This window comes from Cucurbita pepo, chromosome LG17 (assembly GCF_002806865.2).
Source record: "Cucurbita pepo subsp. pepo cultivar mu-cu-16 chromosome LG17, ASM280686v2, whole genome shotgun sequence".
Classification (NCBI taxonomy): domain Eukaryota; kingdom Viridiplantae; phylum Streptophyta; class Magnoliopsida; order Cucurbitales; family Cucurbitaceae; genus Cucurbita; species Cucurbita pepo.
The window spans coordinates 7,393,056-7,405,181 of record NC_036654.1 but is presented as its reverse complement, the minus strand read 5'-3'; the positions used below and the strand labels follow the sequence as shown (position 1 = coordinate 7,405,181).

The 12,126-nt window shown below is 38.5% G+C and overlaps 1 protein-coding gene across 1 annotated transcript; it reads right to left on the bottom strand.

Moving 5' to 3' along the window:
• Nucleotides 1-782: 782 nt before the first annotated feature.
• LOC111778121 (myosin-6-like) lies at nt 783-12,104 on the bottom strand. Its single transcript, XM_023657784.1, has 39 exons — nt 11,774-12,104; nt 11,161-11,289; nt 10,771-10,914; nt 10,442-10,587; nt 10,198-10,354; nt 10,022-10,080; nt 9,756-9,915; nt 9,372-9,521; nt 9,136-9,272; nt 8,902-9,048; nt 8,702-8,803; nt 8,022-8,079; nt 7,820-7,921; nt 7,550-7,587; nt 7,327-7,453; nt 7,013-7,183; nt 6,793-6,924; nt 6,457-6,566; nt 6,312-6,372; nt 5,879-6,056; nt 5,567-5,772; nt 5,332-5,451; nt 5,110-5,208; nt 4,823-5,035; nt 4,602-4,741; nt 4,332-4,446; nt 4,151-4,195; nt 3,964-4,053; nt 3,711-3,881; nt 3,456-3,596; nt 3,190-3,375; nt 2,965-3,090; nt 2,805-2,875; nt 2,628-2,727; nt 1,887-1,943; nt 1,750-1,806; nt 1,554-1,634; nt 1,383-1,465; nt 783-1,285 (listed from the first exon to the last, which is right to left on the bottom strand). Exons 1-39 carry the CDS (start codon nt 11,774-11,776, stop codon nt 1,171-1,173), a joined length of 4,527 nt encoding a protein of 1,508 aa, XP_023513552.1. The 5' UTR covers nt 11,777-12,104; the 3' UTR covers nt 783-1,170.
• Nucleotides 12,105-12,126: the final 22 nt, after the last annotated feature.

The window sequence follows — 12,126 nt, the reverse complement described above, 5'->3', positions numbered from 1 at the left end:
TCTGAATGATGTCTATATGGACCAAACCTAATAAATTTAATGTTCAAATTTAAATAAAGTCTTCACATCATGTTTGGTCGTGCGTGTTACAAGTCGAAAGGAAAAGGGTTGTTTAAATCGAAGCCCGTAAACATGGACAAAAGTTCATTAAAGTTGAAGTTTGAGGTTCTTTAAATTCCTCTTTGTTAATCTGTATACATAGAAGACTAAAATTAGGGTTTTTGATACTAATCATTGGTTTGATTATTTCGGACGCAATCATGTTTGGTCGTGCGTGTTACAAGTCGAAAGGAAAAGGGTTGATGTTGATGTAGTTGTGAATGTGAGAAAAATGAAGTGAAGGGACCAATGTTTCAAATGGAATGCATGAAAATACCATATGAAGGGTCTAAAATTCATGTGAAGATGGACCAAAACAAAGGGGAAATAGAATTTTGGATGGTCCATTTGAGGTCCTAAATGGTCCCAAAGCATGTGGTTTTTTCACAAAAACGAGTCTCGTTTCTAACGTCATCGCTTAGCTAACTATAGTTTGTTCTTAACAAGAGTTTCATCCACTAGAAAACGACTCTAACCATATGAGTAAGGAGTTTAGGTTGTCAAAAGTTAAACAATACAATAGCAACTTGATGGCTCAGTATAACCATCTCAACTCAGTCGAGACATGGTGGTAGCCATGTCTTTGCCTCGTGACAACTATTCTCACCCAATCATGGCAAAACATTCTTGCCCCCATGACAATCACATCCATTAAGACAAACAAACATATATAAATAGAAAAGTGAGCTGATAGCGAAGAACTGTTCCTATTATTTCTTACCAAATTTATACAAACTTGAGGTACTCCTTTATACAATGAAATGTGAGTGGAGAGTAGAGTGTCTCAGCCACCAAAAGAAGGGAAAAAATGCTAAAAAAATGCAGCCAATGATGGCATAAGAACAATAAAAAGAATACAAACACTATACCCAAACACTCCTCAGTCCTAGTGAAGAAGAATTTACACTACCAAACCCAGATTGAATGAATAAATAAAATTTCATCAAGGAGAGGGACCTTTCTTTGTGGGAGGATGGTACAAAAACAAGATTTCCGAGCTGAGCTGCTTGACGAGCCACCCAACAGAACAGAAATCAGCTGAAAAACACCCTACTCGACCCGTTCTTAGCCTCACTCGTTTAAAAATTGGAAGGCTGGGTTCTCAAGCAAGTCGTCGGCAGGCTTCACGCCGCAGAAATCTTTCTCTTGCAGTGAGTTCGAGAGGTCTTCGACCGAGAAAGGGATGCTGTGCGTTGATGAAACATGGCACGTTTTAATAGAGCACGACAATGAATCATATTGTGAGATGATTAAGACGCATTACGATTGATTTTCGGACTCACCTAGAATTGTCATCCAATAGGAAGGAACTGCTAACTGCACTGTTGGAGTCCTCAGTCATGAGCACTCTCATACTGGATATTACCTATTCTCATGTATCAAAGTTATGGTGAGCAGATTAACTCAAGAGAAACAGTTTCAAATGAAGAACAGGACATGAACAAACAACTCACATCAGGCGACACGCTTCGAGTGTTATAGTTGTCATCCCAGTAGAGTGTACATATTCTATAAAGTTGCTGGACACTCAGAATCTAAACCAAACAAACAAAGATTTTGTGTTGGATTTCCATAAAAAGGATCTAAAGCATAATTGTCATAATTCGAGAACTAAGTGAACAGAGACGAGAGAAAGAGAGCGAGAGTTACCGGGCAAAGATCATTGGTGATTTCATCATATGAAATTCTGTATTTCTGATGTATAACCTGTAAATAAAGAGCATTAACAGGTACTTGATGTGATACTGTACAATTTTATGCTTCTAAAAATGAAGTAGATATCATACCAAGAAGCCAACAGCTTGTCTTATGTGTTTAAGCTCATCCCAAGAAGCACCAGCATACTGTAAATAATCAGATTTAAGTAAAAAATATATATATATTTCTAGGCTAGCTTCAAATAAAGGTAAAAGAAACGCTCGACTAAGAGTCTCGTTAGGGCGGCGGCTCGTTTAGTATTGCTTTGGGCTTAAGCAACATGGCACAAATGAGGTGTGAGATCTCACATCGGTTGGGGAGGAGAAAGCATTCTTTATAAGAGTGTGAAAACTTCTCCCTACTAGATGCGTATTAAAAACCTTGAGAGGAAGCCCGAAAGGTAAAGCTCAAAGAGGACAGTATCTATTAGCGGTAGGTTTGGGTCATTACAAATGGTATTAGAGCCAAACACCAAGCGATGTGCCAGCGAGGAGGCTGAGCTCCAAAAGGGGGTGGACATGAGGCGGTGTGCCAGCAAGAACACTGAACCCCGAAGGAGGGTGGATTGTGGTGTTCCACATCGAGCGATAACGTTGGGCCCAGAAAGGGGGTGGATTAAGAAATCCCACGACAGTTGAGGAGGAGAACGAAGCATTTTTTATAAGGGTATCGAAGCCTCTCCCTAGCAGACGCGTTTTAAAAACCTTAAGGGGAAACCCGAAGGGGAAGTCCAAAGAGGACAATATCAGCTAGCGGTAGGCTTGGGCCATTGATTCAAAAACTAACTCAAAATTTTAACTTCTTGATTGAAAAGGGAAAGTAAGTACTACCTCCTCTTTTGCCTGGCAGCACCAGAGCTCCAACTCAGCTAACCCGGATTTGACATATTCCCCATTGCTGAACGTACAACATTCTCGACGAAGAAGAAGGCTGAAAAGCAAAAAACACGACCGTCAACACGGTTTCCTTCTTAGAATGAAACCGAAGATACAGAATGAATGGCTTACCTATTGAAGAGTTGAACATTAATATATGAAAAGTTTTGAACAAAGATATTCTGGGTAAGTATTTGCGGAACCTGAAACCATAACGATAATGAAATCTTTGAGAAACATGTCCACAACATTCAATACAAGGGACTTGAAAGGTTCCAAAAAGTATCCATACAAAATTTTCTTTCAATGTGCACAGAAGCATGTTGAGGCATTCTATGATGCTCTGCCAGTAATTTGTTTGAGTATCTTTTCCAAATGATCTTCCCGATCGTAATACTCCCTTCGATGTTCTTGGTACCTGACAAGAACCCGAGACGTATAGGAAACGAAGCTTCATTACAGCAACCCCCGTACGAGAAAGAGAAAACGAAAAGACTGCTCGGAGGATCCTACTTACTTGGATACACAAGGACAGCAATGATGTCAACTCCTTCTTCAAGTTATCTCGGATAATTCCGAATATTTTTTCGACATATGCAGTCAACTGCTGCTTGAATAGCAAAGCTGGATATTTAGCATCCACTTGGCGCACGACCTTAAGCGCAGATCCAAGACTGTTGGAAGACGGAGACGAACGAAAACCCTAAACAACCAAGAACACTAAAGGATTAAATAACAGAAAATAAAGGTTCATAAAGAATAGAAACATTGAATCCAAAATACCATAGTCATCCTTCCAAATAAGGATGTTGAAGTTGGTGGTTTTCGGGGAGCACCGGCAGCTTTCAAGCTTCTTTGAAGCAAGAACAGTAGCGCAGATGTGTTCGACAACCAATAGGCGAGATGATCATTATTATCTTGATTCTGGAACTTAGATAAATCCGATTAGAACCCCATTTTATTCCAACGAACGATCTTAACTTCGTTATTTTAGTAACAGCATAACGCAAATGACAGAAACGAATCTTTTCCAGTTACCTCTATTGCAGATCCAATCATCTGAATTAGGCGATCGAACACACTTGTTTTTTCGGCTTCGAAAGATTTCCAGTGAAGAAGACATTTATAAATGGTAAAGGCAGCTACAGGCTTCCCATTACTGAACCCAATGTTGTTCATGACACAACTGACAAGAGCATCAACATTCTCCTGTACCAGGAATCAGAAGTTATAATACATCACCAATGGAGCAAAACAAATGAGAAGACTCGGGCGATTTAGAAGCACGTACGTGTTGATTTTCGAAAAGAGGTCGACTCAACTTAATTTCAGATTCTGAGTTAATTCTCTTCAGCGCTTTCACGGGTGTTACGAGCTGCTCCTATAATTAGACATAATTATGAACGTCATGTATTAAAAATAATATCACCCAGTATGAACATAGAGGGAGACGAATAAGGTGCAGAAAGACGCAATACATCGATTTTGTTATCTTCAATCAAATGGCTACCGTTCTCCAATTTCTGCAAAGAAAGAAACTCGATATTACTGTTCGAGAACAAGGAAGAATGGTGAACAAAGACGGCTAGAGGAAGATTGAAACTCGACCACAAGCAAGAGGCCTAACAAAAACAGTATCAAGCCCCAAATAAGACTTACCTCTGCTACTGCAATAGGAAGATGGTCAGCCATTTTTTTTACTGGTGTTGTCATGAAGGTCTGCTGGCGAAGAATCTGATTTTGAGATTCAATATTTGAGAATCTTTGTTCAAGCCTGTAAAAACGAGCACATGGTTGCTTGATCTTTAAGTTTATGCACAATAATGAACGAACAATCTAGCAAATATATGTTCGGTTTCTCATCACACAAAAAAAAAATAAAAAAGAAGAACAATCTAAGCTACTATATAGAACAATCTAGCCAACAACCTCTGCATTGCAGTCTTTAATTGAATGATTTTTGTTTCGGCCTCCGATGCTTGCTTCAACCGTTCTTCACTAACTCTGTTCGCCTCTTCATATTTTTTCTCTGTTTCGCCAATTTTCTTTTCCAGTGAACAAACCAACGCCTACAATTCACGACAAGGAAGCAAAAACTCAGCAGCTAAACGAACTAACTCATAATCGAAAGAAATTTAAAAGTATATTACCTTGAGCTTTTCGTTTTCACCAGAAATTTTCTCGATTATCGCATTATCAATAACTGGAACCTCCTTCACAATTGGAATAATATCGGCAGCCTTCTTTGCAGCTTCACGTTCCTTCTCAAACATCGTTCTTGTTTCTTTCAACTGAAGCTGCATATTTTGCAAAGCAGATTGCAGCTTCTCGTTTTCTTGTGTTTTAGCTTCTTCCAAATCAGCCTGGAAATATTTGGCTCATTAGACATATTAAAAAATTCTAGATTTATGTCCTATGACTGTTTAGACATGCTTACCCTCATGCGCTTCTCCAACTGCAGCCTCCACGTTAATTCTTCGACTTGCTTTTCCAATTTATTTTTCGCGGCTTGAAGAGCTCCTGTTTCCTTTGCAGCCTACATTCAGAAAGAAGACAAGATGATGCCCACATTCTCAGCCGTGCCTTCTTGTTTTTGGAAACTTTAAGGAATATTGGTCGGAAGAAACAAAACACGTTAGAAAGGACAAGGTGATCTCACCATCTTCAGTTTCCGTAGTTCCTTACGAGCAACTCTTCCTCTCCATGCAGATTGAGTGGTGATTGCTGCTTTCTTTAACTTCTTATAGTGCAGCTGAGCCAAATATCTGCGACAGTAGCTCTGTCGGACAGAAAAAGAAATCTTCTCAATCGCAAGAGCGGAGATGACTACAGAGTTCTGCTACATCGTATTCTACTAAAGAAAACTCAAAACAAATGAAGGATAAATTTTAAACCTGAATAATAATTGCTGCTTTAGACCGCCTTCTGAAGCGTAGCTCATTGCGAGCAGCCATTCCACGCATTCCAGTTTGAATAGAAACAGCTGAAGAGTACTTTTCTTTGTAAGCTTTCCTGCAGATATGCATGCGCAAATTCCTTTGAATCATTATAGAAGAAGCTTCTCTCCTCATGCCCTCAAATACTTGTCGGGCAAGTTGTCCTAAAACCAACATAGGAAAATACTCGGTAATTCTCGACTGATTACGAAGAACTTCTTATGAAAGTAGGTCCATCAGCGCAGAAATGTGTTAAACGTGATTTATTACCTCTACATGCAGATTGTAGATGTGTAGCTGACCTCCGAAGCAACACAAAACTTCTACGTGCCAAATAAGAACGAACTTTCCGCTGAATAATACTTGCAGATCTCCCTAAAATCTCAGTCCTGAGTGCATCAAGTTCAGCCATCTGACCAGCTCTAAGAAAGACTTTTGTCTTACCGATCTGCCAGAATATGTTATATTTGTAAGATAACACACTAGAGTTTATACTTCAGTTAACCGCTCGGGAAAACTCCAATAAAGAAAATGTAAATCATTCCACGGTTAAACCTAAGGAATTGATTTGATATCAAAAGAACAAACAAATATTGGTATATGGGAACTACTTGTGCAAATGGAAGTTCGAGATCGTGAACATAAAGTACTGAGCTTGTGAACAACGACGAGACCTAAATTCGATCTCTCATCAAACAATTACCTGGTATCCTTTAAGTCCAACCTTCTCTAGAAGCCTCTTGCAAGCAGCCACTTCATCAGAACTAACAAAATAAAAGTCGAAGAAAGTCAGAACCACCAATCGTTAGACATAATCTGCAGTCTGAAAAGCCACGGACCAATTATACCTTCCATCCAAAACTTCGGGTGCAAGGAGTCCAAATCGGTCAACAAATTCATCAAATGTTTTCCTTGATGGAAAACCAGCACAACTTATCCTAATTGCTTCCATGACTCCCTGAAGTAAAGACAATGATACTTTTATTTGACAGAAGATGTGATTAAAACTTCCAATGTGGCATATGCTTCTAGTTGGCAGATTCATTTGTATCGATGAGTGTCCAAGTCAGCTCGCATGCACCTTAACAAATCTCACTGGACAATTAACTGACACTACTACATTTGGTTGGCAAGAAACAAGTAGGATACTAAATTTTATGTAGAAACAAGGAAAATTATCTTACCCCACATCGTAATTGTTGTAATATATTTTGATTCTCGAAGATAGAAGGCTTTAGAAGATTATTGGGCTTTACACATCGAATGTAATGGGGCTCGGTAGCACTTAGAGTTTCCAGAAGTGCTACCAATTGCAGCTGCAAGAAGGAAAAATGAGCTCCTTATAAGCAAAAAGACTAAACCCAAATCAAATATCACAATTCCTAATGGAGAGCTGTATCAGACCTTGAAACGAGAACCTATAGATGAGAACTTCGAAGATTTGGATGATTCTTCAGCTAATGGAGGAAACAAACACGACACAAAGGAGCATTTGGAGGCACCCAAGAGCGCTTGATGTTCAGCAACAACGTAGTCTTTATTTTTGTCCAGAAATAAATCAGTCTGATAGGTGACCTGAAAATCATTTGACAAATTAAATGCAAGTGTTTCCACTTCAAAGGATGTCACTTCTTTTTTATCCATGAATAAGGGATGAGAAGCAGACATTATAGGATTATGTGAGTGTATTTTCGGAGAGAAAGAGATGAAATACTCACATCACCAGCATAATGAACAATGGTGAAGTCACTCCGGGCTAATTTTGGTTTGCTGAAGCGTTTATGGTTTTTGAATGTCTGATACAACTTCTGAGCAAATGTTTCATGAGTTGATCTGGGGAACATACTGCAAATGGCAAGCACAAGCCATCTTATTGAACTGCACATCATAGACATTGACACAAAGCAACGAAAATGCTTATAGAAATATCGCTACACTTACCAAGCTTCATCCAGAAGGGCAATGATACCACCAGGTTTCTGAAATTGAAAATGATTAAGAAATAAGGGTTATAAAGATAAATCCTCAAGTGTTAATGGGGTGAGTGGAGAGAAGATAATCTGTGTGTATACGTGAAGAAGATAATCAAGACGAGCGAAAATGAAAGCTTGGTAGCCTTTAAAAGACAATGTCCAAGGACAACTACAGGTAATAAATGAAGACTCGATTGAGATGAATCGGTATAAATAAACACACCAAATGATAACAAACCTTTTCAATGAGATCAAGGACATCTTGATTATCAACAAAATCAATATAACTCCAATCAATTTCCTCTTTAGTGTACTCTTCTTGCTCCATCTTGAAAACATGCTGTTTGTTAAAGATACAAGTGTTGAGAATATGCAGAAAATAAAATAAAAAACGACGAATAATTAAACCTGAAAAGACAATCAATATGCTTCATTTCTACCTGATTGAAATGCTGCTGAAGCTTTTCATTAGTCAAGTTGATGCAAAATTGCTCAAAACTGTAATATTTAAAGGAGATTAAGAATCAGATAAGAAACTAATGGGAAATGCTTCTGGAAAGGTAATCAGACCGACAACTCTATTGAACATAACAAAATACGGGAATTGTAAGCAAATAGAACTCCTACATTACTTCATAAAGTTGTGACAATGTAACAGTCCAAACTCGCCGCTAGTAAATATTGTCCTTTTGGTCTTTCCCTTTCGGGCTTCCCCTCAAGGTTTTAAAATGTGTATCCTAGGGAGAGGTTTCCACACCCTTATAAGGAATGTTTTGTTCCCCTCTTCAACCGATGTGGGATCTCGCAATCTTCCCCTTTTGGGGCCCAGCGTCCTCGCTGGCACATCGCCCCGTGTTAGGCTCTGATACCATTTGTAACCTTCCAAACCCACCACTAGTAGATATTGTCCTCTTTGGGCTTTCCCTCAAGAGCTTCCCCTCAAGGTTTTAAAACACGTCTCCTAGAGAGAGGTTTCCACACCATTATAAGGAATATTTAGAATTAACAATTCAAAAATGTTATTTGAATAGGGTTTATTTTTATTTGAATAAGGCTTTTTTAATGAGAAATCCTTTGTCTTCTCTCTTTTATCCCAGAAAAAGGCATACCGGATGAGCACCTGTTAGTCTTGAAACTCTCAAATCCATAGATATCCAGCACTCCAATCAAGAACTTTGAATCAGGGTCCTGACCAATTGAATTATTAATTTTGTCCACCAGCCTGCGAAAAGGAACGTTAAACGTATTTTAAAACGATATAAAATGAAGACGACACCAAAGTTCCAAAATGTCATATCTTTCTTTAGAGAGAGGACTCACCAGTCAAACAACCTAGAGTATACAATTTTTGCCAGAGCATCTCGGCTAAGAGCTGCAGAATTTGGATCCAGCCACTTTGTGATAGTTTCATCACGAGTGACGATCACACGTTTGCAGAGAGAATCTTCCAAGGCCTTTTCATCACACCTGGATAAAAGTTGTTGTCATCAACCTTTTAATGGTGCCATCATTCTTCCAAAATCTGCTTTTCACTCAAAGAAGTTGTGCACTTACATGAAAAGCTCAGCAGCAGTTCTAAGATGGAACCAAGATTTTTCATCTTTGGGAACAGAAGAATCAGCCTCCTTCCCTTTTGCAAATTCTATGTTTCCAAGATGAAGAATTGCAGCCACGACACGAAAAATTCCATCCTGGAAGGAAGGAAGAACGAAATGGGGGGGGAGATGATACATAGGATATACTTGAGAATCTTTGTCTTTGTCATATCGAAGTTATGGGTGAGGAAATACCTGCTCATCCAAACTTATTCCAACGACTTCCATTGCTTTTCTCGTAGCAATATATTCCTCGGCATCATCAATTCCATCCAACTCATAGCAATTTGATTGATTTAGATAATGGAAATCTCTTGGGTTTCCCAATTTATACTTCTTAACCTCCTTTACGATTGAAAAGGGAAAAGACAACGAAGAACAACTCCAACTTAGTCCAAAGATAAATAAATTATGCTTCTAGACACTAAGATCTTAACAGTCAAAGCGCCAAGTTGTAAATCGAAATGCCGATTGTGGGTTAAAATTAAAACTAGTATGTTCAAGTGGTTGTAATTTTTTCGTCTAAGTATTTGTAGGTTCAAGTGGTTGTAAGCTCAAGTAATCAGGGGCACCCATTACCTCAGGTGGCGCAGCACAAAGCATGTAGAAGCAATGATAATTTCTCTCCGGATCTGACACCTGACAAACACGTGATCTTTCCAGCAAGTAAGTTCTGATAGCAGCTCCTGATATTCTTCCCCTTTGGTCAAATTGGATCTCCACAAACTTACCGAATCGACTACAAGAGTCATCATTATACCATACACAGATGGAAGTCAGGCATATTATTTCAAGCAATACTACTAAATTTTGGAAATAAATATTCCAAAGAGAGAGCTTCTTACCTTGAGTTGTTGTTCCGAACCGTCTTTGCATTCCCAAATGCTTCTAGAACAGGATTTGACTACAAAAGAGGAGAAAAACAAATATTTGGGACGGAATCACATTTTGAAAACTCGAATATCAGAGACCCAACATTTGCATCAGATAATCGTGAAGACCGATATTCAAACTTTCTCACCTCCAGAACTTGCTGCTCAACAGACCTCCCTTCAGTAGCAGCTCTCCCTCCCATATACGCAAGATAACGCATAAGCAACTTCGTACTTTCCGTCTTTCCAGCCCCACTTTCACCACTGACCAATATGGATTGACTTTTTTTCTCATTGACCATAAGTCTGCATCCAAAGGGGAGGAATTTCAGATTATCATTAAATAAGTGAAGTTCTCAAATACAAATATACAACAATATTGTGGAAAAATGCCTGTAGGCAGCATCTGCAACTGCAAATGGATGTGGACTCAGCTCACCGAATGCAGCCCCTTTATATTGTGCCATCATGTAGCTATCATAGAGATGAGGTAACTTTGTAAAAGGGTTCACCGCAATCAATATGTTCCCCGTATAAGTCTGGAAGCACAATTTTTCAGCATATTAACATCATAATATCCGAAAAATCTTCACATTTAAACCAGATAAAATATTTCCCTAACATAATGGAATGTGACCTACTAAGTACATCAATATCGACACAACCTTCACGAACAAGGGAAACAAATATCCAAAACTAAATAATTTTCTTCATATACTCACATATATTTCGTTGATATCATATCTCAATTTTAAATTGTGTAGCACCCCTGGTTCGTGTAAGTAAGCCAACTTGGTCATGTCATCCACCCCACATGGTGGCACTTCGGAATCTTTGGGATAGACATTAGCTGCTTTAACTACAACCTGCGAATAGGAAAACGAGGAAGAAAACAGAGAAGGAAAAGATTAGCAAAATTTTATTCTTAAATTGAAACTTCAGTTACTATAATCTATCCACAAGTCAATAAAAACAAATGGAAACCTTAGGGACCAAATTGCAAATATTCATGGACCAAACTAGGATTTAAACTACAATAACAGAAAGCATTAAGAGAGTGTGGTGGGTGAAAGCTATGAATACATATCAAGAAAAGAAAGAGCAAAACACACCGTCTTCCCCGAGGTGCATACGACTTTAACTTCATCGCCACGAATTTCTAAAACTTCGCCCTCTATCCAAGCTTCTTCAGAATCCTCCAACCAAACAAAAGATCCAACTACAAGACCAGTAGTAGAAGCCTGCAATAAATCGAAATGTTACAGTACAAAAAAATGTATACCATGCTAGTAATCAAACATAGAGCTAAAGTAATGTGTCGCATTGAACTCTTAGTTGAATGACTAGTCGATGTTCATGAAGTCAAATACGTTGAACTCTAGTTGACTCTTCGTCAACATATGCAAACACTTCAAATAGACTACGATAGAAACAAACAAAACAAACTTCTTATTCTAAAGAAAACCCAAAAGCCTTTCGAGGTGCAAGGGCTCGTAATGTCATTAAAACAGAGAACTAGGAGAGACTAAATCTGAACCCAAGAAAGTCCTGAAATGTTAGGATGATTCTTCAACTCAAGCACAGATCAGTCGTCGAAGTAGTAAAGACAAGAAAACCGACAAATTACAAGACCAAATAATGAGAAGAAAGGAAACCCCCATGAAATTAAGAGAACCCATGAAGAAAATGAATCGAAAATGCGGAAAGAAGAGGTCAAAGAAGTACCATTCTAGTAGAGACTCTGATCTGATAAAAATCTTGGGGTGTGGTAATGGATCCACTTCAAATGCGGTGAAGAAAGAGCAACCCAAATGAGGAGAGGAAGAAATTGAGCAAGTTCTTGGCGAGGTTGAGCTGAGTATCAATGGGGGAGGGACAGACAAAAATCCAAACAAACCCCTCAAAAAATAAAAGGAAAAAGAAGAAAAATAATGAATCAGAAGAAGATGCTATTAAACCTAAACCCCTTTAAAGAACCATAAATTTTCTTGAAGGAGAGATTTAAGTCTTCCACTGCTGAAGAAGAAGGAAGAACAAAGAAGAAGAAGAAGCTAAACAAAAAAAGAAAAAGGAAAATA

What these genes read in the sequence shown, in the direction of transcription:
- LOC111778121 (XM_023657784.1), bottom strand. An exon ending in AAGCAGCAATTATTATTCAG is followed by an intron (nt 5,452 to 5,566) that starts GTTTAAAATTTA and finishes TCTGTCCGACAG; the next exon opens with AGCTACTGTCGCAGATATTT. An exon ending in GCACATTGAAAGAAAATTTT is followed by an intron (nt 2,876 to 2,964) that starts GTATGGATACTT and finishes TTATGGTTTCAG; the next exon opens with GTTCCGCAAATACTTACCCA.